The 24,556-nt window shown below is 37.8% G+C and overlaps 1 protein-coding gene across 2 annotated transcripts; it reads left to right on the forward strand.

The window, feature by feature from the left end:
* Positions 1–208: 208 nt before the first annotated feature.
* Positions 209–23,984, forward strand: SERTM1 (serine rich and transmembrane domain containing 1). 2 transcript variants are annotated; one of them, XR_009549989.1, is made up of 2 exons: positions 209–447; positions 7,587–7,700. XR_009549989.1 is itself a non-coding variant. In XM_007533870.3 (2 exons), exon 2 carries the CDS (start codon positions 22,461–22,463, stop codon positions 22,782–22,784), a length of 324 nt encoding a protein of 107 aa, XP_007533932.1. In that variant the 5' UTR covers positions 220–447; positions 22,279–22,460; the 3' UTR covers positions 22,785–23,984. The 2 variants fall into 2 exon arrangements, 1 of the variants encoding a protein (XP_007533932.1); XM_007533870.3 differs by lacking the exon at positions 7,587–7,700 and adding an exon at positions 22,279–23,984 and having other exon boundaries at positions 220–447.
* The last annotated feature ends 572 nt before the right edge of the window (positions 23,985–24,556 follow it).

Consider the following 24,556-nt stretch of genomic DNA (forward strand, 5'->3'; position numbering starts at 1 on the left):
ACACCCCAAACTGTACATCTCCCTTCCTCCCTCCCTCCAACACACACACACACACACACACACACACACACACACACACACACACACGAAAAGTTGAAGGCATCACACCTGCCAGATGGGGCTCCCTGCGCAAATGCCTCCTTGTCCCCTGGATTTTCAAGCTCTGGCACAAGCTCCTCCCTTGCCCAAGCAGAGCCACCATCCTCCAGCCAAGCACCCGCCCGAGCAGCAGCATCTGGGGGGCGGCAGGGAGCAGGCGGGCGGTCATTGGCCGAGTGGGCTGCGAGGCGGAGGGAGGGGAGACGTGCAGCCCCGCATTGAGTTCCCGCCGCCCAGCTTGCGCTGGCTGCGCCAGGCTTGCGCCCAACATCCTTGCAGACAGACGCTTTTCAGGCGAGACCCGGGAGCCTTCATGGAGCCAGGAGGTGCGCTCCTTCCATCCTGAAGGTCAGTAAAAGGCTCACAGGCTGAGGGTAGCCTTGAGGGGTGTGTGTAAGTGGGCAAGGATGGTTGTGGGCAGCCAGAGACCCTTGGGGTGCCAGGCGCGGAAGAACCTTGTCTTCTGGGAAATGCACTCACCTGGGCATCAGGTCTGGGAGGCTCTGCTCCCCAAAGTCGCTTCCCAGACTCTCCCTGACTCCTTTCTTGGCTCTGGACACCTGGAATCCGGCCCCATTCGTGGTGCCTTTTGCGTTATTACAGCGCCAGAGCAGCCCTGCCATCAGGCTCTTAGTGATGCCCTTGGCCCCCGGGGCCCACCCACTTCTGCCTGGACAGGAGAGCCAGGAAGGTCTGTATTTTCACTTGCCTTGGCCAAGGATGCTTTCCCCAGACTGCACTGCACTTTGCAGAGTGTTTCTGCGTGCATCCTCTTTGTGTTTTGCCTTTGGGTTGTGTGGTCTTTCCTGTGTTTATTTTATTCCTATGAAGAGTTTTAGGGTCCTCGGCTTCTCGGGGACTCTCGACTCGCACTGTCTACCCACTTTTGCACCTTAGGGCTTCTGTGTGACTTTTCTGTGGCTCTGAATCCAGTGAAGTTTTTACCTGGGGCTGAGCACTTGCCTTTCCCAGCAGCAGCGCTGGGCTTTCTCTTAAAGCCTAACAGAGAAGGCGCCCAGTCAGCTTTCCCCTGTTCTCCTGATAAGACACTGAAATCCTGAGCTCCACCAGGGAGATTCATGGCACAAGACTGAGCCTCTAGTTTAGGAAGGAGGTATGTGGTGTGTGCCCTTCCTTCAGGAAGCAGGAGAACCATTCAGTCACAGAAACTGTGTGTGTGTGTGTGTGTGTGTGTGTGTGTGTGTGTGTGTGAGAGAGAGAGAGAGAGAGAGAGAGAGAGAGAGATTTAATAATGATTAACAAGATGGTAAGATAACAGGGGTACAATTCCACCAGAGTTCCATCCCCTCCATTGGAAGCTTCTGATTCTTTATCCCTCTCTGGGAATATGGACCAAAATTCTTTACTGGGTGCAGAAGGTGGGAGGTCTGGCTTCTGTAATGGCATCTCCCCTGGAAATGGACATTAGCAGGTCGATCCATACCCCCAGCCTAGAAAAAGCTTGTTAAGGCTCAGGCTGGTGCTTTGTAACTGGGACTGAGAAACATTGCTAGGAGCCCCCGGGGCTGTGGCTTGTTTGAGTTTGGTGTCACACTCCAGAGACCAGGTCTGTTTCTTAATGTCTTTCATTTCCTCTGTCCATTAAATTTTCTTAGGAAAATGTTCTGTTGAAGTGAGTTCTTAGCTGGCTATTTGGGGGCTTGGGGAGGGAATTAGATAACAGGTTGCAGTGGCTGAAGGACATCTCAAAGCCATCTCATTTGGTTGTGTACACTTGCAGGTTCAAAGGGTGGGGAAACAGAGAAACTCTCCTGAAGATGTTTCTTCTTCAGAGCTTCACTTTAGACCTTTCAGATTCACTGTTAGACAACAGCCTATCGATGGGTAAAAACTATGGCTCACTCCAAAAAGCTTTCCTTTTTAATCCAGTCATGTCCAAAGAGTGAGTGAGGCATTCCAAGTGTTTTGTGTGTGTGTGTGTGGGGGGTTGGTTTTAGGGGGCTTTTATTATTATTTTATATTCCCATAGATAAACTGCTTTGAAGAGCTCAATGCATACTCATGGTTTTCATTAAAGAAGCCTCTTGTGACTTTAATTCCCATCCTGTTTACCCAGCTTTTGATCAAATCAATACAACAGATTTTAACAAACGTTTGTGATATGCATAGCTTGTTAAAAGTTAATGATAACTAACGTTGTATTGGTGTGTGGCATCAAATCCATTAGATCTGTGGGTGTCCTGAATTTTTTTATTTTCAGTATGGGCAGATGAAGGATGACAGTGCTGATTATTATCAGTGATCAACTGATGATTAAGTAAACTGGGAGTTTTACATTAACTCTAAAATGAGAGATAATCCCATCACAGGCATTCTTCTCTGATCTTGACAGTATTCTAGATCACCGATAATATTCCTTCTTCTCTGGGGTTACTCTTCTCTTTGCACTTGTATTTCAAAACCCTGGAATTGGACTTTTTCTGGAAGTTTTTAAAGTTTATATAAACATATTTTACATTTAATTAGGCATTAGAGTAAAATGAATAGATATATGGCTGGATTTTTGTGTTTTGCACATTTGGATTATTAGGGTGGTAATTTAAAATAAGAAACACCCCTGACATCGGGAAGTATGTGGTTTCAATTTCCTGACTCCTGGCACCCATAAGCCATTCAGAAAGTATTTGTTAGATGAAGTAAGAAATAAGAAAAAAAAAGTAGTTTTGCAGAAGAATGCCATTTACATCAAATAGGTATGTGTAGAGGATATTGTATCACATTACTATATTTGTATAAAGCACCACAGGCTCAATTTTTGTAGTCTGTAATTATCTTTCATAATTATAGCTAAAATAATAAAAGTTTCAAGTTAGTTAATGGAGTAGGAAATTCAATTAAGAAAATTAAAATTGATTGCATGAGTTGGAAGGACCCCTTTCAGGTAACAAATATGCCTAGAGGAATCAAGCCAAAAGCTGACATGATGTTTATGATATGCATATGTAAACCAGTCTTCAAGAATTCAGTAATCCATCTGTGCATCCACATGTTATTTCAGATAACAAACTACTAAACTAAGTTCAGAGGCTCTTTCAGCTCTGATTCTGTTCTGTGGCTAATGTGTCTATTCTGAAAGGCTCAGTCTGATGAAACAATGCCTTCCTTCTTCAAGAGTTTCTTATGTCTAGAGTCCATGCTCATTTTCACATTTGAGATCAAGAAATATTCACTACTTAGTTGATAATAAGTTTTGACAACAACAACAAATAAACAAATAAAATGGAGATTCTTAGTAGTTGTATAGTCACAGAGTATCTCTAACCATGAACTGTCACCATAGCCAGAATAATGCCAGTACTTCAAACCTCTACATTCATATTTGGAGCAGGATGGATTGCCATTAATAATTTGCTGAGCTCCCAACATTTTTTATTAAATTATATTAAGATGGGAAATCAGTAGGTCCATATTTACAATCATTTGAATTATTAATTCAATTGTTAATGCCATGTTGTTAGAAATAGAGTTTAGAAATTGTAGTAGCTGTTAAAACAGCAACCAACCTAGGAAGGTAACAGACCTGATTACAATTTTTCATGGGCAATAAAAGGATAGGTGGTTGTAACAACCTATTTCATATGCAAAAATACAGGAAGATTACTTAAACCATGGTTAAACACGAAGGTGATTCCTTCAGAAACATTCAACATATAGATTTACTTCCAAAGGGCAGCCAAAATGGCAGCTTTCCTGATTAATTTGACATAGTAGACTGGTACTGATTAGAAGTACCTGTTAACCTATCAACTATTGCCAATCAAATTGGTTTGCTTCTTATTCACTTTTAATTTCCCTGTGACCAGGGTTATAGCAGAAGGATCCATTCTTCTCCTAAATAGAATATTGACAACGTCTGGTACAAATGCAGCTGTAACACAAAGTGGGCTGATGGGTTGTCTGGCCGCAGCCAGAGACTTAAATTTTCAAAGAAAAGATATATAGGAATCATGTCAAAGGTTTATTTCAGACATCATACTTAACACAAAGAAGAAAGAGAAGGAGGGGAACATAGGGGAAATAAGAGAATGAGGAACAGGAGTGGCAGGAGGAGGAGTTTTGGACTTGTAAAACATGCATTTTTCATTGCATATGCTGTAATTAAATTTTGTTTCTTAGTGAAAATATTAACAGTTTTTCTCAAAATGAAACAGCACATGCTCTTTGTATTCAAATTTCAAATATAAACATGCAAAAAATAGAAGAAGAACATACCCATAATATCAGCCCTTAAAAAAACATGCTAACAGCTTGGTTCATAACTTGTATAGTTCAGTTCAGTTGAGTTTAGCTTAGCTTGTTTAGTTTAGTTTTGTTTTGTTTTTGGATAACTCTAAAATTGTGTATGTGTGGGTAGTAGTAGTAGCAGTGCTGATAGTTGCTGTTTTTACAAAATGGAATCATATAATTCTTAAGCTTAGTTTTCTACTTAACTAAAACTTTCCAGTATCTTCCCATAAAAAAGGTAGTCTTTTTCATTACACTAGAATTCTCCACTGTATGACTTTTATCATTTATTTAAATAGTCATTGACTCATAAACATCTTAACAGCTCTAGTATTTAGTTACAGAATACTTTTTTCCATGTACTTTTTCAACTTGTCTAATTTTTTCCATAGGTTAATTTCTCAAAATGTATTATTTATAGTGTTTGTCAATTCATTCAGCAAGCAAGTCACAGACAGAGGATTTACCTGTTCAATATGAATGGCTCCATGTAATGGAGCCCAGGTCAAAAAATAAAATATATATCAATACTTTCTTTCATCCCTTAAAATAAAATATTTATCAATACCTTCCTTCATGCCTCTCATTTGCTTTGGAACCCTATCATTATAATAACTCCTTGTGAGAAAGCACATACTGAGCACCTTGACCTCTATTCCTGGGATTTAATTAAGGGTACAAAGCCTTTCAGATTGACAGTATAATATTGACTCTAAGTTCTCAGACCTCGAAAAAGACTCCAAAGTTGGTTTGATTCAACTAAATGAGTTTCCAAGGTTCCTCCCTCCCCCTCTCTTTCTCTCTTAGATCCCTATAGGTTTTGGTTTCAAATTATTGGGCCCTATTTGACATATATTTTAATTCATGTGATAAATATACCTCTGGATAAAAAAATTAAAGACTTATTTTCCATCTAATTTCATTTCATTTACCACCCAGCTCAGCTGGGAGTCTAGAGTTGATTCTGAGTTGAAAAATGTGTCTGGGTCTCCAATTTGTGGTTTCTGTCACCAGCTGTCTCTTTCTGCCATTCTTTTTCTGAAAGAGCATCAATAATGACTTTCAAATTTTACTTATTTTTTTACTGATGTTTAAAGATGTCTAGCTCCCCCTTCTACAACAAATATTTTCCTTTGTTGTTGTTGCTTCTTTGGATTTTGATTATTTTGTACTTTGATTTCCTGTAAAGTTAATATTGAGAGGGATCATAAGAAAAGAAGAAATAAAGAAGATACTGAGAAATGTTAGATCCATGAGAGAAAATATCTGCTCCTTTTGTGCTCACCTGTTTTTATCTCCCCTATTCTATATTTAAAAACCTGAGGTCTGAGGCCTGGATTGCTGTGCTAGCACAGTATGCTTACTTAGGGCTTCACTGCACACATCACCATGGCTGTGCTCTAGATGATGTGCTATTCAAAGTTATGGTCATACACTAATGTCAGCCCTTGAATTGTTAGCTATTCATTCACCAGGAGCTATGGAACTTGAGCAGAATGAAAATCAGATAAATCACTAAGCATACCTTTTATTGTAGCTGATTTCTTAGTAAAAAGATTATCCTGATGAAAGAAGCTTTTGCTTCTTATCTTACAACTCATAACTAATGTATTCCTGAGGGATCCAAGTGGCTGCTTTGAGTAGCATTTATCTTCAATGTGAGGCTCTGTAGTCAAATTGAAAAATATCTAAAAATTTAAACATCTTTTTTTGTGCTGATTTTCTGTTGTTTAGGATATGGTTGAGGGGACTGAGTATGCGTGAGATAGAGTGATTTACAGGGTATTGGCAGAAATGTTCTTGAATGGACTGTTATAATAATATAACATACACATATGTGTTTGTCATAATAAATCAGTATAGCTTTTCACCTACAATGATCAAAAGGTAGGTATGGTCCTTGATCCTTTTTATCTCCACAGACATTAATAAATCTGTTTTAAATCTTCACTGACTCACTGTGGTAAATACTATTTGGATTTGAGTCATGTGGTAGCGCAGTGGGTTAAGAGCACGTGATGCGAAGGACAAGGACTGGCGTAAGGATCCTGGTTTGAGCCCCAGCTCCCCACCTGCAGGGGAGTCCCTTCACAGGTGGTGAAGCAGGTCTGCAGGTGTCTGTCTTTCTCTCTCCCTATCTGTCTTCCCCTCCTCTCTCTATTTATCTCTGTCCTATCTAACAATGATGACATCAGTGATAAAAACAATAATAACTACGACAATAAAAAACAAGGGCAACAAAAGGGAAAATAAATAAATAAATATTTAAAAATTAAAAATACTATTTGGATATTTATTGTTTTTTTAAAGAATATATTCAATAGAGCACTCAGTTATGTTCATATAAATGTATTCAATAATTACAGCAGTTTCCTCTATCCATTTCTCAATGTAATAGTAAGCACTTGACCAAATAAAATATTTGTTGAATATTATTGTAAGTTATGATTGCTTGATAAAAATGTACAATCATAGCTCACTCTGAAACACAGTAGTATTAATTTTGTTTTCATACTAAACTATAAAGTTTGGTGAGTGTTCATTATTTCATTATTTACTATTCAGTACTTACTCTTTCAGTAATAGATGCTGTTATACAAGATTGTTTATTCCACTCAAAACCTATAGTGCATCTAAAAATGGAACAAATATGAATTAACTGTATGAAAGATTCAAGTTTCTCCATTCCTTTTTGTTTTCATCCATGTAACCATGCAACAGATACTTCTAGAGGGTCTTTATAACAGATGCAGTGCTGGTCTGTGAGTGTAAAGGTAAGTGACATGTTAGTCTTCTATCTAGAACTTCATAGTTTGTTCCAAATGTTCAACAGGCACATATATATAATGTAAATGTGATTAAATGCTATTTTAGAAAAGTATAGGAAATATTCTCAGAAGAAGGAAACAGATACTTGTAGAGAGAAAATAAGTTAGGATAAATATTCTAAGATAATCAGTAGGTGAGACAGAGGAGCAAAGACATGAATAGTCCTAAAGATGAATAAATTGAATTTTTGGTGACACTAGGGAGAAAACATGCAAAATACAAGAATCAAATGTAAGTTTACTTTTAAAGAATATAGCTTTTTGTAACCATAGATAATATCACTGGTGCTGTTAACTGGCTACAGAAGAAGGGCAAACGCTCGAAGAAGAAGAATATCACTGGCATAACTTGTATAAATTTTTTACATTATGAATTATGGCACAGTATTTTTCAGTTTTATTTATTCAGTTTAGGAGAGATAGCCTGAGGTCAGAGCAGCATTTTGACATACACAGTGCTAAGAATCAAACTTGGGGCCTTACTCATACAAGTCCTGCACTCTACTGCTGAGCTACTTCTCCAGTCTTTTGAGTAAGTCTAAACATCTTTATCATATCTCCTCTATTTCTACTTGAAACCATCCTCAAATGTTTAAGGTAAACTTCTCAGCACATTGTCATGGTCTAGCTTGTTAGGATTTTAGTCAGCTATATTAGTTGCTAACTCTTATCTCTTTAAATCTTACTCTTAAAAGTTTAGGCTAACCAAAACATATTTACAAACTTCTCTCTCAATTGTCCATTCACAGGCTTTAATGAACTATGTATACAATTCATGCAACTCTCAGTTATTCAGAATTTGACTTCTTTACAATCAGTTTCTTAAATACCTTTTGTAATATCTGCTGTTATAACAAAGTAAGATCTTATATCATGTGAAGTATGGACACCTATCACAGGGAGATAAGAGATTATATCCATATGTCAACAGCTTTACTATAAACCATTATTCCCCCCCCAGTATAGTGATTTTGGGTAAAATCTTACATCACTCCATATAAATTAGATTATATTATTATAACAAATTAACCAACATTCTCAGTGACTTAAAACTACCACAGTTCATTTACTGTTTACACTATTAGCAGGACTAACAAATGGTGAAGACACTCAGTGTAGTCCCCCAGGAGCGCAGATTGACAGAAGCCAACCCATATTTAGAAGTTTACTATAGAAGGAAGGGCTATGAGAAATAACATACTGGGTTTTACATTTTCTGCCCAGAAGTGAAAACATTTTGTTGCTCCAAACAAGCCATGTGACCACTCTAAATTCAGAGGGAGTGGAGACAACCCTACAGCACACCTTTAAGGAAGAAGGGGTGGCAGGAACAGATGAACACCATAGCTGCATAAACACATGAATGATGGGCCAGGTGGGGGCACACCTGGTTATATGCGGTGGTGGCGCACCTGGCTAAGTGCGTATATTACAATACGCAAGAACCCAGGTTCAAGCCCTTGGCCCCTGCTTGCAGGGGGAAAGCTTCATAAGTGGTGAAGTAGGGTTGCAGGTGTTTCTGTCTCTCTCTCTCTCCCTCTCTCTCTCTGTCTCTCTCTCTCTCTTCCCCCCCTTCATCTCAGTTATGGCTTTTTCTATATGATAAATTGTTGTATGCTTTACATTGGGTTGTTCTAGGTCTCCCCCGCCAAGAAAATTGGATCAGTCCTGCTAATTTCGCGGGGCCGCTTGGCCCTGCCCCAAGGAACCCGGAGAGGGTTCCAGAGTTCCAGAGTTGGAGAGTTGCAGAGTTGCAGAGTTAGAGAGTGCTTGGCGCCGTCGCAGGGGAAAGAGGCAGGAGAGTTCTGTTTGGTGATTAGTTTGGGTTAGTTTATGAATCGTTGTTCCTGAATAAAGAAATACAGCTTCCCTGCCCAGCCGTATGTCTCTGGTCGTCTCTGTTACCTGCCCGTGAAGCTAGCCCGGCCAGCTGGAGCCACTGAATTTTAACAACAATAAATAAAGATAATAAAAAGTGCCACCACCTGACCCCAGTAAAAACATATTTACTTATTTTTTTAAAGAATGCATGGCAATTTATATAGGATAAAAGTATAGTAGTCTGTTTTCTTTTGTTTTAATTTTTTATATTTTATTTATTTTCCCTTTTGTTGCCCTTTTTTATTGTTGTTGTAGTTATTGTTGTTGCTATTGATGTCATTGTTGTTAGATAAGACAGAGAGGAATGGAGAGAGGAGGGGAGGACAGAGAGGGGGAGAGAAAGATAGACACCTGCAGACCTGCTTCACCGCTTGAAGCGACTCCCCTGCATGTGGGGAGCCAGGGGCTTGAACCAGGATCCTTATGCTGGTCCTTGCTCTTCACATCACTTGCGCTTAACCCGCTGCGCCACCACCGTACTCTGAGTAGTCTGTTTTCTATGAAGAATTCTTAATTGCTTTTTGACTTTTTTTTTTCATTTTTAAGTACAATCCCTTATGGAAGAATCTGAGCCTACACTTGTTTATTGCTTCCATATTAACTTTGATAGCTACTGATCTTGAATCATTATCTAAAATAGCAGGAGGCTAAGGACCCATTTTCACTTGATAGCCTGTCATATGATTTAGTTGGAAAATTATAACCATTTCGTTGTTAACCAGACTCCAGACTACTTTAGTTTACTCTGATGCCTCAGAGCAAAAGGAAAGACAGACAGAGAGAGACAGCAATAGAGTATTAAGGCAACTCTGTTGTTTGGTACAAACTAAGGTTTAACAGGATTGCTAGAACTCCTACATGGGAGCATATTTTTCTAATGAAAGACATAATGTCCTGTTTGTTTGTTTGTTTGTTTCTTGTCCTCTGTGGTATACCTAAAATGTCTGGTGGTTGAGCAGTTTCAGAGCCTGTAGAGAGGACTTTCTCTTCTTATAGAAGGGAGTAGTGTTTTATGCAATCTTTGTCTAAAATCTGACTCATCTGATACTCACCACTTTAAAGTATCTATGTCCTCAGTTACATGATTGGCGCTGACTGATAAAAAAGCACTATTAGAAACAGTGTCCCTTATTTTTCAGTTACAGTTGCATTTTGCAATGACTAGATTGAATTTCTATGTTTAAAAATTTATTTTATTTTTTATTGGATAGAGACAGAGAAATTAAGGGGGAAAAGGAGATATAGAGTGGGGATAAAGAGACTTATAGGGGCCGGGTGGTGGTGCAACTGGTTGAGCACACGTTATAATGTGCAAGGACCTGGGTTAAAGCCCCCAGTCCCCAGCTGCAGAGGGAAAGCTTTGTGAGTAGTGCTGCAGGAGTCTCTCTCTCTCTCCCTCTCTCTGTCTCTCTCTCTCTCTTTCTCTCTCTCCCTCCCTCCCTCCCTCTCCCTTTCTATCATTCCTTTCCCTTTCAATTTCTGGCTGTCTCTATCCTATAAATAAATAAAAAAAACAATAAATAAATAAATAAATAAATAGGGACTTACAGCACTGCTTCACTATTCATGAAGCTTTCCATTGCTTGTGTGGACTGGGGGCTTATACCAGGGTCCTTGTGTATGGTGTTATGTGCACTCAGCCAAGTGTGTTACTGCCCAGCTCCTAGATTCAGTTGCTAAACTGCATGTTGAGCCCTACTTCAAAAGATACCCTAGAATTTACAATTGTTATGGAGTCACATTTTATCTCTTGTCATACCACAGTTGCCCTTTTGCCAGATAACAAATTATTAACATTTTGATAAATTATTTAATCAGTGTTTTTGTTAATTCAACTAGCAAAATAACTCACTTGGATAGTGTGTCAGCTTTGTTATGCACATGATACAGGTTCAGCCCAGTCTCCAATGTACTGGAGGATATTTCAGTGCTATTATGTCTTTCTCTCTCTTACTGTCTCTCCCTCTCTTTCTATCTGAAAAAGTCATCCCAGAGCAGTAAAGCTTTGATGACAATAACAAACCAAAGAAAAAAAATTCCTGAGCCATTTTAAGGTCAGTTGTTAATATTATGGCACTTGATGGCTCCCAGAACACAATATTAATGTACTAATAACAAAAGCATTAACCTAATAATACTGAGGGAATTTGTTATTGATACACAATTATCTAGTGTAGAGTCTGTATTTAAAATTTCCCAGTTGCTCTAATGTTTTTTATAGAAAGCTGTGTTTTTGTCTTTCTTTTTCTCTTCCTTTCTCTCTCTCTCTCTCTCTCTTTCTCTCATAGGTAAAGAAAGATCACAGCATGAAGGCTTCCTTCAATATGGTGGGGGTCAGGTTCGAAACAGGATTGCATGCATGACACACACATACACATTCAGTATCCAAGTGACATATTTTGGCCATATTTTGCTTTTATATGATCCAAGGGTCTTGCAGTGCATCAGGAATAAATCTTGACATCTGTCAATACATACTATATTTTTATTGTTGTAATTATTGTTGTTTTTATTGATGCCATTTTTGTTGGATAGGATAGAGAGAAATGGAGAGAGGAGGGGAAGATAGAGAGGGGAAGAGAAGACACCTGCAGAACTGCTTCACTGCCTGTGAAGCCACTCTCCTGCAGGTGGGGAGTGGGGGGGCTACAACCAGGATCCTTAGGCTGGTTAGGTCCTTGTGCTTCATGCCACATGTGCTTAACCTGCTTTGGCTACTGCCTGACCCCCCATACTATTCTTATTCTGAGTGTTCAGCTGACTAGTAAGTAATGTAATATACCCAAACTGGATGTTTCAAAAATTAGGCTGCCTAAGTTGCCAATTACTAAGCTTTATTCTTTTTAAGTATCCATTTTACTGAGGAAAGTATCTAAGTCTTTGACTCTCAGTCATACAGGACTGAAATAATCAGTGAACTCATTTAGCAAAATTTATTTATATATGTTATGCTAAAAACTAAGCCAATACCCAGAAGGGGTAGGCAATGTATTCACTATGCAATCAGCTACAGTTCTATTTGTAGTTGTATTGTGAGAGATGATGGTTCATTAATTCAAGTAAATTCTGTGCCTTGGTTGAAAATGTCATTGTGTGGAAGACACTGTGAGCTTGAATCCTGTTGAGAAATGCAAGATTTAAAACATGTATAAATACTTGGGATATCGTAATACATTTATAAAGAATAAGCTCTTAAAGCACCTTAATTTAAATAAATATATGATAATAGTTGTCAGTAATGATAGATATAAATAGTGGCCTGCTTAGTTAATTTAATAATGTTTAAGTTTTTTTGGAAATCTATGCTATTATCTTTTTTAAATGTCTTTTTATGGATAGAGAATGATTATTAGTTGTTGGCATATTTTATGCACAAAATAGAAATTAGTTACATTAGATAATTTAATTGCTTCTCTTCCCTATGTTTCAGTCATGAGGACAGTTTATGTGGATATGAAGTTTAGTGTTAAGAATAAAAGAAAATCTACTGTATATCTATTCTTATAAATTGAAAGTTTATAAGACAAGTAATTACAAGAAAATGTGCAACATTAGGCATTTACAAAAACAAAAAATAGAAAATCCTCATTAAATAGATGTCTATAGAAAAGGAGTGCAATAGAATGAGAAAGTGGAATCAGTAATGATAGTAAGTTATGAACTAAGGAGTATGTTTGTTTACTGTAGAAGGGAGAAGTTGAAACCAATAAGAAAAGAAGTGGCTTGGTACTGAGTGATAACATCTCACATTTTCCTCTTGTTGCACTGAGAAGTGTCAATAGCCTATTGCTTCTGGAGATGGCTTAAACGTAGGGTGAACTTAATCAGATGTTTTTAAAGAAATTGTTGCCTAACATGGGCTTACTGCCAGATGTACATAATTTATCACGGTGACAGGGCTTTTGCAAGAAGCAAAAGACCTTTATTTTTTTATTTTTATTTTTTAATTAGCAAAAGACCTTTATTATAAGCAGGCCATCAGGGAGACAGGAGCAAGTATAAGAAAAAATAAGTCTGCCAGGAACAGTAGAATCATGCAGGTATAAAGCTCCAGTGAAGTCCTGGTGATGAGAGAAAAAACTAAGAGTTTTAGCTTCTGCATACTCAGTTCTGAATAACCCTGCTCTTTTAGGGACTTGAATTTCAGAACTAAATTTCCAGGTTCTTCTGCACTGTCTTAGAGAAGTTTTCAAGAATCAAAAGGCCCCTAGAGCCTGCAAGAATAGGCTTAACTACATGTAAAGATATTTTTTCATATGTAGATTTTTAAAGAAAAAATATGACAATAAAAATCATGTTTACAAGAACAAAACATTTCCAAACATTGAATTCTATAAGGAGACATATGACCATTTCCTGATTGAGCAGAAAATATATTGAATTTTTTTTAGCTATAGAGACAAGATGACAGGCAACAGAAAAGAAGAAAAAGATAACATCACATCCTTCTCCCAGAACATTGTTTAATGAGAATTTTTTTTAAATTTCCTAGTCTTGTTAAAATTAAGCAAGTCTTTTCATATAAAACTGCATGATTTAAACAAATCTGGATTCTTGGAGAATAAGAAATGTTTTCCTTATTGTCCTTCGAAAATACTGGAAATTATCAGAGCTTAGTGGAGGGAGAGTGTTGAGCTTGAAAGTCCTCATTAAATATGCTGTAACCTCTTGAAAGCCTAACCTCGCTTCTTACCTTTTTTCTTACCTGATTCATTTCACCCTTGTCTATGATCTTCAGGCATTCTCTGGCTGTTTGCTTTTTAAGTCACATGCTTAGCCAATGATCTTTTTGTTCCCTTAGAGTGACTTTTGTCCCCCTATGTCTTAAGCAAGTCATGTTTCCTTCAACTTTCAAGTTTTTATTTTTGTAAATTTTGATTTAGAGTAATTTTGTTAACTGAAGTAGGTCTAATAGTCCCAAAATGCAGGACAGAGCTCATCTTGATCTTTTCTAAGCATCTTAAAAGAGTCATGAAAATGCTATGCTTCAAACTAGTTTTTCTAATTGACCTTTTTACTTGGAAAATTACCCATTTAAACTATCTCATTCTAAGAGAATGCCATTTTAAAATAATACTTCTTACTAAGGCTTGGATTTGGACTTAAAATGCTCACATGAAATATGAAGCAGCGAAAATGTATTAAGAAAAGGGGTTATGGCTGGAGCTTGGTGTCTTCACTATGAATCCACTGTTCCTGGAGGCTATTTTTTCCCTTTTGTTGCCCGTGTTGTTTGTCATTGTTGTTGTTGTTATTGCTGTTGTTATTGTTGTTGTTGGATAAGAGAAAGAAATCGAGAGAGGAGGGCAAGACATAGAGGGAGAGAAAGATGGTCATCTGCAGGCCTGCTGATTCACCACTTGTGGAGCGACCCTTCTGCTGGTGGGGAGGTATGAGCTCCAACCAGCATCTCTACACTTGTCCTTGATCTTTGTGCCATGTGCACTTAACCAACTGCTCTACTGCCCAGCTTTCCGCCCCAGCCTCAACCATAACTGCTTTTTGAGGTTGTACAAGATAGGTGGTCAAATTAGTTATATTTACAACCTCCTTTGGAATACTTTCTTTTATGTTTTTTAACTCCCTTCAACTTATACTGCTCTGTACAGCAACAAAAGTATATTCTGTATATCAGTGAATTATATATTACATTGTAACTGATTTTTAAGGACCAAATAAAAATAAGTAAGCAAGCATTTTACATACAAAGCATTCTAAGTACAATTTAACTATTTCTCTAAAGAAATATTTTACTAGGCCTGAGGCTAACCCAGATAGACAATAGTTATCAAATCATCACCAAAGTAGAGAGAAATTAGACTGAATACTAAGTATAAATAATGACTACCCTAGAAATGGGTTTTCAAAACAAATCATAGACATCCAGCTGTAACTCTATCATTTCTTTAATTTTTAAAAAAATTAAAAATTTTTTGTAGAAAAATTTTGATATTTTCTGATAATTTAATTAAAAAATTAAAGCTATTAATTTTTGTTTTGTCTTATAAAACCCAGATCCGTGAATTCCAGAGCATTATTCAGAATATTCATCTCTAAATATTTCTTCTTATAAGATTGCTCTTTAACTTAATATTTGACACATATGCTCTCAGTTTATTGTTTCCTTACTTGATTTTTTTCTCTTATTGGGGTGACAGAATTACAGTAACAGTTTGCACAAACTGTTAGCCTCCCAAAGCATCTTATAATTGATAAGACCCTCTCTCAAAAATGCAACTACATGATCCTGGCTGCATTGGCATTGAAAATGGAGAATATGAATGTAATACATTTACTTTTTTTCAATATTTATTTATTCCCTTTTGTTGCCCTGCTGTTTTTATTGTTGTAGTTATTATTGTTGTTGTTGATGTCACTGTTGTTGGGTAGGACAGAGAGAAATGGAGAGAGGAGGGAAAGACAGAGAGGGGGAGAGAAAGATAGATATCTGCAGACCTGCTTAACCACCTGTGAAGTGACTCCCCTGCAGGTGGGGACCCAGGGGCTCTAACCCGGATCCTTATGCTGGTCCTTGTGCTTTGTGCCACCTGCGCTTAACCCACAGCACTACCGCCCAACTCTCCATACATTTACTTTTAAGATTGCAAGCCCAGAGGTGTTTGCCATTGATTACTAGTGAATATTTATATTTAGAAATGAGTATGTGGGAGATATAGATAACAGGATTAATCTTTCCTCATACAGTATGATCTCAGGGCTATTAGGCAAAGAAGAAGCATTTCCAGAGAAGATAATCCTACAAACTGTAAAGGAATGGTTAGTGTCTTATGTAAAACACTCTGTAGACTAAGTGGAACTAAAAATTGTTTCATTCAGATGTGGTAAATCCTTCCCAGATTTTGGAAATGATAGCTTCTTTTTTAAAAATATTTTAAGCTATTTATTTATTTATTTTGAAAGAGAGAAATAAAGAGGGGGTGAGAAAGGAGAGAGGGAGCGAGACAACTGCAGCACATCTTTCACCCTAAAGATGGGGACCCAGGAACTCAATGCAGGTCCTTTGTGCATTCTAAATTAGCCAGGTGTGGCACCATCCAGCCCCCAGAAACAATGGCTTCTGTGTGTTCTACTGAGAAATAAATCAGTAAAAACCATAAAACCATCCATTACATTATAACATCAGATTTTACATTTGCACCATAGAAAAAAATCATTTTACTATGTTATGTCAACACTTGATCAAATCAGTACTAATGGTTTGAGAGGACCACCTTTTGGATAATGGTGAAATATAGAGTGGACAGATAAACATCTAGGACATTCTAAATAATGTCTTCAAGAGAATAAAACAGCGTGGCCTAGTTTTCTATAGCGATAACAGTGAAACACTTTCAAACAATTGTTCACATTCAAGTATATTTAAGTAACGTCAGAAATTCAAGACGTAGTTATGCCAGACTTGAGGCTGACTGTAGATTGGTTTTTATAGTCCATTCATTGTAGTGTGGAAATGGTGGACATGGTGAGGGCTATGCCTGCTCATTGGCTACCAGAGGTCTTGCAACACTTATGTGAAAGGATGCATACAGCTTCTTTCTTTCACCTGCCAAGAATGTATACACACCAAAGAGGGTGCTTTTGTTCTTTCCAATTTTAACAGTTATCATAATTATTTCATAAGAAAGGGGGCATATATATTTTTCAAAGGCATGGTGCTGAGTGATGTGAAACCAGAGATCCAACAGGTCTACCCATCTTTACAGTTTTTCCACCTTCCCACCCTACTGGGCCCACAGTGGGATGGCATATCCATCCTTCACATTGCTTGGTTACTGCCTTTTGTAGCTTCCTTCCCCACACAGATTTTACCCTAACAGACAAAGGGGAATCTGGCAGACCATGCACTAAAACATTTCCACAGATCTTTTTCATATGATGCTGTGATGCAGCTGTCTCATTTTCCTTTCTCACAAGTTGCATTCTTTGGGGGTGGTTCAGAAAAAAAAATGTTACAATTCCCATGTGGCTTCAGGTGCCAACATAAATGTGAACTCACTGGTACTGCCCAGAGACAAAAGGATACCATGCATTTAAGATGAAGTAAGTCACTTTCTTATTTTCTTTAATCTTGATGGCAGAAACATTCTTTTGATTTCATTTTCACAGCACCATCTTCAGCCTCACTTATTTTGTCACAGTGCTTAAATGCATACAATCTGCTTAACCCTGAGCATTATACATGAGCATTATACATTATACATTATACATGCTAAAACATTCATCAGTGAGAGAGGTTTATAAGTTTTTAAATATTTATTTATTCACTTATTTTCCCTTTTGTTGCCCTTGTTTTTTTATTGTTGTTATAGTTATTGTTGTTGTTGTTAGATAGAACAGAGAGAAATGGAGAGAGATGGGGAAGACAGAGAGGGGAAGAGAAAGACATCTGCAGACCTACTTCACAGCCAGTGAAGCAACTCCCCTGCAGGTGGGGAGCCGGGGGCTCGAACCGGGATCCTTACATCAGTCCAACTCCTGGTTTATAAGTTTTTTTAAACTTCAATTCTACGATAATTAATGCCGTCGAATTAAAATGATCTCCAACAGTATATGTATGTTATTATTTCAGAATAGAATAGTGAAATGGAATTTATATGTATGTCATTTTAAGTTAATAGTCTGGATATGACATTAGACATAAAGTATTAAGCAAGGGAGCACTTAATCATGAAATATCAAATAAAAGGACCTAGGCAGTGGTGCACCTGCTAGAGTATATATGTTATAATGCACAAGGAACTAAATTTAAGCCCCTGCTCCCCACCTTTGGGGAGGAGGAAAAATTCATAAGTGGTGGAGCAGTGCTGCAAATGTCTCTCCTCCTTCCTTCTCCATCTCTTCCTTCCCTGTCAATTTATCTGTCTGTCTTTATTCAATAAAATAATAAGATATTAAAACGAAATATCAGATAAGACCACAAGCCTTCATGTTTACTTTTCTTCTAAAGCTACTGGCATTGTATTAATCAGTACCCACAAACTATTCCATAGACAATTCCACAGAGTAGGCTTTGTGTCTAAAAGAAGACAATACTCAGATGGAAAGTGCTCAGTGAAAGTGCTCAGGGAATATTTATTTTTATTTATTTATTTTATTTATTTATTACTGAGAATGATAGGAGGAGAGAGACAAAGAACCAGACATCACACCGGTACATGTGTTACCAAGGGTTGAACTTGGGACCTCATGTTCGAGAGTTCAGCGCCTTATCTATTGTGCCACCTCCCACATCAGCTCAGGGAATATTTATACTGCAAAAATATTCCTTTGTTTTTACAAGTGCTTAGATAACCAGTTGTGAGCTCTGCTACCAAATTATTCATACTTCAGTGACATTGTCTGTATTTTTCATCTTGTTTCCAGAAAATGATAGATTTGAATAGTGAATGTGGCTGTGAAAAAATTAGCCATTGCAAGTAAATCTATTACCTGTACATGTCTAAACTGTAGGATTTGCAGAGAAATGAAAGGTCTAATCTTTCTAGGCCTTCAGAAAAAAAAAACTTTTTGTCTACTGGTACTTTTGTTGACATTTTACAACTTTTGAAAACTACCGATGGAAATGTTATCTATCAGGGGGTTGGGTAGTAGTGCGGCAGGTTCAGTGCTTATGGTGGGCGTGAAGCACAAGGACTGGCACAAGGATCCTAGTTTGAGCCCCATGCTCCCCACCTGCAGGGAGCGGGGTGGTCACTTCACAAGCGGTGAAGCAGGTCTGCATGTGTCTTTCTCTCTCCCTCTCTGTTTTCCCTTTCTCTCTCAATTTCTCTCTGTCCTATCCAAAAACAACAGCAATGACAACAATAATAATAATAACTGATAAACAACAAGGGCAACAAAAGGGAAAAAAAATGACCTCCAGGAACAGTACATTCATAGTGCAGGCACCAAGCCCCAGTGATAACACTGGAGGCCAGAAAGAAATAAATGTCATCTATCACATTTGAACTCAGAACCTCCTGGAGAAGTAGAAAAGGTAAGTGTTGTTTTGAAAATGGGAAAAAGTAAAATATCAAGACTAAACCCTGAACTTTGCCAAAGTAAGTGGCAGGTGGGAACTAATTAATCAAGTCTCATTACTTTTTTCTCTTTTTATAACGGCTGAGGAAAATACAAGAACATAGGTGAGGCCTGAAATCCAGTATTTTTTTGTCGTGATCTAGCTGTGTACTCTGAGAAAATCATAGTGTCTTCCAGTTCGATTTCCTCATCTGCAAAATGGGGATAGTAAGTTCTGTTCTACCTAACCTACAAGAAATATTCAGATGTGCCATCCCTACCATTTTTGTGTTTTTAAGAATGGGGATTGATCCTGACTTACAAAAAGAAAACCCATACTACTTGGATGGATCAGTCAACACCCATGTTCAGAGGGGAATCAATTACAGAAGCCAGACCTTCCACCCTCTGCAACCCACAATGACCCTGGATTCATACTCCCAGAGAGATAGAGAATGGGAAGGCTATCAGGGGAGGGGAGGGGATGGGATATGGAAATTGGGTTGTGGGAATTGTGCGGAACTGTACCCCTCTTATTCTACGGTTTTGTTAATGTCTCCTTTCTTAAATTAAAAAAAAATGAAAAAAATACCCATACTACTGAAAAGAGGGTCCTTACTACCAAGACAACAGGGGAATAAAAGAAAATTATTTTAACAGGTGAGGATGGACTGCGGCTGAAAGCCCTGGCTTATGTTCTAATCAGATACATTGCTTTTGTCAAATAAGTTAATGTCATTGCTGCTTAGTTTTCTTAGTTATATGTAGGATGTATTGCCAGAACATCTTAAATATGTCTCCCAATCAAATCAAGTCCATGAGATTTCTGTCCTTTCCTTACAAAAAAAAAAAAAAAAAAAAGAAAGAAAGAAAGAAAGAAAAGAAAAGAAAAGAAAAGAAAAGAAAAGAAAAGAAAAGAAAAGAAAAGAAAAGAAAAGAAAAAACTTTATTTCCAATAAGGTTATTGCTGGGGCTCAGTGCCACCTCCTGGTAGTCTTTTTTTTTCTTTCCTTTTTGTTTTCTTGTTAAATTGATAGAACAGGGAGAAATTGAGAGGAGTGGAAGAAAGAAAAGGGAAGAGAAAAATATCTATAGCACTGCTTCATCACTTGTGAAGCTTCCTCCCTGCCCCTGCCCCGTCAGTTAGGGACTGGTGACTTGAACTTGGGTATTTGTGCATCATAATGTATATATTATATCAATCATCCCATGCCTTGCCCCTCACTTCTTTTGGATACATCACAGGACCTTTGAAACTGTGCTATTTTCCCTAAAGATGAATGACTAAAACATTACATGTTTTTAAAAGGGTAAGGTATTAACCAAGTGAATGTAGAACATTTGCAATCCCACCGTGACTCTCTCTCTCTTTTCTTTTTAAGGGTTGTTAGGAGCCTGTAGCAGCCTAATGGAATTAAAATCACCAGGCAAAGCTTAATGAGGAGTAGAAGTCAAATTATTTTAGGAGCTACTAGATCGCTGCTGGTGGCCTCCTCAGAGGAACTCACTAAGATCATTAGTTTGCATGCCACCCAGCAGTGACAGCCCCCTCTGAAGTGTCCCTTCCTTTCTAGGCATCATTATGCCACTCATCTCCTGCCACAACATCCAATGTCAGCCCGTTAAAGCACCACCTACTTAATTAGATTTGGAGAGGTAGTTTTTCAAGGAAAAATTTGAGGCTGAGTTTAGAAAAAAGGAAAAACCCAGGCAGGCTGGATATTTCCCACCATCATTCCACTACATCAAGACGTAGAAGAGCATCTTTTTCTTAGCTTCAAGGCAAAGTCATCTTCCTAGAGGGATCAGATTCTCAATAAGGCTGCTTTTCTCAACCCAACATAGACTTAATGAGATTCAGGCATAGACAGAAAGCAGCTATGATTTTGCAAGTCATGGAGGAGAAGGTGCCTATGACACACTGCACACATGCCTGGAATCTGAGAATCAAGCTCTAGCCTAAATTGTACCTTCACATCTCAGTTCACTCTGTATCTCGGGTTCCTCACAGGAACCACACTAGGAGGGAAAACATGGTGAAGAACATTTCTTTATTCCTCACTTCGAGAAAATTATCCCTTCCCCACATTTTAACACACACACACACACACACACACACACACACACACACACACACACACACACACACACACACTACAAACTGATATTGTTCTTAATAGCTGAGTAGTATTCCATTGTGTATATATACACCACAACTTTCTCAGCAATTTATCTTTTGTTGGGCACCTGAGTTGTTTCCAAGTTTTGGCTTTTACAAATTGTGCTGCAATGAACATAGGCGTACACACTTCTTTTTGGATGGTTGTTATTGAGCCTTAGGATATATCCCTAGGAGATGTTTTACTGGATCATATGGAAGGTCTGTTTCTAGCCTTGTGAGGGTTCTCCAGACTGCTCTCCACAGGGGTTGGACCAATTTTGCATTCCCACCAATAGAGAAGGAAGGTTCCTTTGTAGCTACAACCTCTTCAGAATTCTTTTACAAGTCACACAGTGCTTCTGTGTCTGTTATGTCAAGTCCCTGAATAGCACAGTGAAGATATGAGGCAGGTAGCATAGTATTTTTCAGAGAAAGATCAAGCTCATAAATGGCAGCAGTTTGTCAAATTTCCCAAAGACAGAGATCATTCAGGCCTCAGACATACATCTCTTGGTACTCTTTCTATTTTCCCTCTAAAGTTTATTTCAGTGTCTAAAGTATGCAGAGCAATGTAGTAGGTAGATCTGAAAGAACAAATAAATAGTAATAGCTCTGAATTCATGAAGGTCATTTTAATATGTAAATTACGAATGTTCAACCAAAGGTTAACTTACATGTACAGCTATTCTCCATAGTGCGCTGGAGTGGATACAGGAATTGTGTTAGCTGGCCAGAGAACATATGGGTTTAATTCTCTGAAGCCATGAGGTCCTGTTCTCAAAGAATCCACCTGGATCTTTTGTTGATGAAATTTCAGAAGGAGCACATTAGAAATGTATTTTCCTTTTTCTAAAAAAATTATTTATAAAATGGAAACACTGACAAAACCATAAACTTACTTGTTCTTGGGAAAGTTACTTCATCCTTCCCTGTTCTGGTGGATTTTGTAATTAAGCTTTCAGAAAAAAAAATAGAAATGAAATCTAAATGTGTTATTTTCTGAATAATTCATTCAACTGTTTCTGTCTTGTTTTTGCTTTGCAGTGTCAATGGACATCTGATTCCCTGCTGCCTTTGTTTGAAAAACAAGAAATTTTGTTGTTCTGATTTAATAGACTATGATTTTTGCTGAAATGATCCTGGGGAAAAATGCTGATACTGTCCTGTTGACCTTTGTATGAAACTGACTTTTGTTATACTTTTATGTGCTTTGATCCTTCATAAAGATGTCTGAACATGACACTTCATCTGTATTTTCTGGAACTGTGGAGAATGGAACTTTCCTTGAGCTGTTTCCTACATCCCTATCCACATCAGTGGACCCTTCTTCAGACCATCTGTCAAATGTCTACATCTATGTATCCATATTCCTCAGCCTCTTAGCATTTCTGCTTCTGCTTTTAATCATTGCTCTCCAGAGGCTGAAAAACATCATTTCCTCCAGTTCCTCCTACCCGGAATATCCAAGTGACGCTGGGAGTTCTTTCACCAATTTGGAAGTCTGCAGTATTTCCTCTCAAAGGTCCACTTTTTCAAATCTTTCATCATGAAGAAGGTGGAAAAATTCTTGAATGCTACAGCTGCATAGGTTTACCCTATAATACACGAAAGAATTATCTTCTGCAAGAACTAACCCTTTACAACCAGTTAAATTTGTGACATGTGCACTTAACCAGGTGTGCCACTGCCCGCCCCAACCAGTTAAATTTGTTTCTCCTCCTCTATTTCTCTCTTTTTTCCTGCTCATAATGCTTTTAATTCATGATGGCAGGAGCTGATGCTGACAGAATTGTGTGCAAACTTACAGGTGCAGACTTTTACACAAAACATTTGATAATGTGCATCTGGCTTCTTCAAGGTTCAACAGTTCATTCTACTCATTTGGACACCTTACACAGAACACAGCTAAAGCAGGGTGGCCATGGGTACTGCCCATGAATGCTTGTACCCTGTTTCTCTTAAACAACTGTGAAGCCAACCAAAAACAGCAAAAACAGATGAGATGTAATCTGAACTATCTGGAAGATAATTTACTAATTTAGCAGATGCATTGGAAACACCAAGTTTTAAAAACAATCAATTTGGGTTTTATGTATGACATTTCTAAACCTGAAGGTACAAATAAGCTCAGTATTTAATTTTACTTTGATAGGAAATTTTAAAAAATCTCATTTATTGATGAATGATATCATGTTGGGTAAAGTTTTGGAAGAGTTTGACTTTCAGTACCAAGGCAAGATGTGTTATGGTGCAGTTTATAATGTATTTCTGCCTCTGAAGGTTTTTTTTTTTTTCCTACTTATGTTATAGTCACAATGTTCTATAGTTGTGGGATTCTTTGTTCCTATAACTAATAGAATCATCCCAATAGGTATCAAGTTTTAATTTCACGTCAATAATTGATATCAGTGGGAACGAAGCATACAGAAAAATACTAATTCCTTTGTGTTTTATACAGTAATAACTCCTGGCAGGAATGTGTCTTCCTCTGCTCAGTTTCATAGTCTTTATCATTTTAGTGCAGAATTATATTAGGCTTCTAAGGTATCATATATTTATTCACACATGTTAGGTTGCCAAACATAGAGACTAAATTGCTAAGATACATGTAATATATTCTCTATGAATGTTACATGTCTTGATAATCAGTTGTTGTGTGCTCATGCAATACCCTGCATTAGGATTTAGGGCTAGGGTCCATATTCCACATTGTTGGCAATAAAATTGTGTAGCTTTTGGAAGCTTAGTGACTGAGGTCAGCTACACACGTCTGAAATCAAGCTCCCCCTAAAAGCAAAACAAAGCAAACAAACTACAGCTTCTTAAGAGTAGGAACTTTAATTTAATTTAGAAAAATTAATGGCCCACAGCGTAAATATTGAATTCACTCAGCCTGCAGAGTCCACTGTGTCAACATTGTTCCTGTCTTCTACGGCAACTGGGTCATTCTCATGCAGAAGTATTTACTGATCTGAAATATTAAGGCTTCAACATCTCCTTTTGTTTGTTCATGCAGGCCATACTGTCCAGAATGAAGTGGGACAGATAATCTACCATTTGTAAAATGCTGAGAGAGATGAAGACTGGTAATGATGACTGGAAATTTTCTTTACTCAAACCCTAAGTCTCACTGAATCAGACCACATTCATATATTTAGATCTCAAAATGACCCCAAACATCATAAGGCCTGCAAAAAAAATTGGCTGCTTTGGGGAAAATTACTGGGGGAAAATTGCCTTTGCTACCATTTAATGCTTGAGAATGTTCTGGAGAGCTTATAAGTAGGACAATCGTTGCACTAGAAAAAAATCTATTTTAGAT

This window comes from Erinaceus europaeus, chromosome 5, assembly GCF_950295315.1.
Source record: "Erinaceus europaeus chromosome 5, mEriEur2.1, whole genome shotgun sequence".
NCBI lineage: Eukaryota > Metazoa > Chordata > Mammalia > Eulipotyphla > Erinaceidae > Erinaceus > Erinaceus europaeus.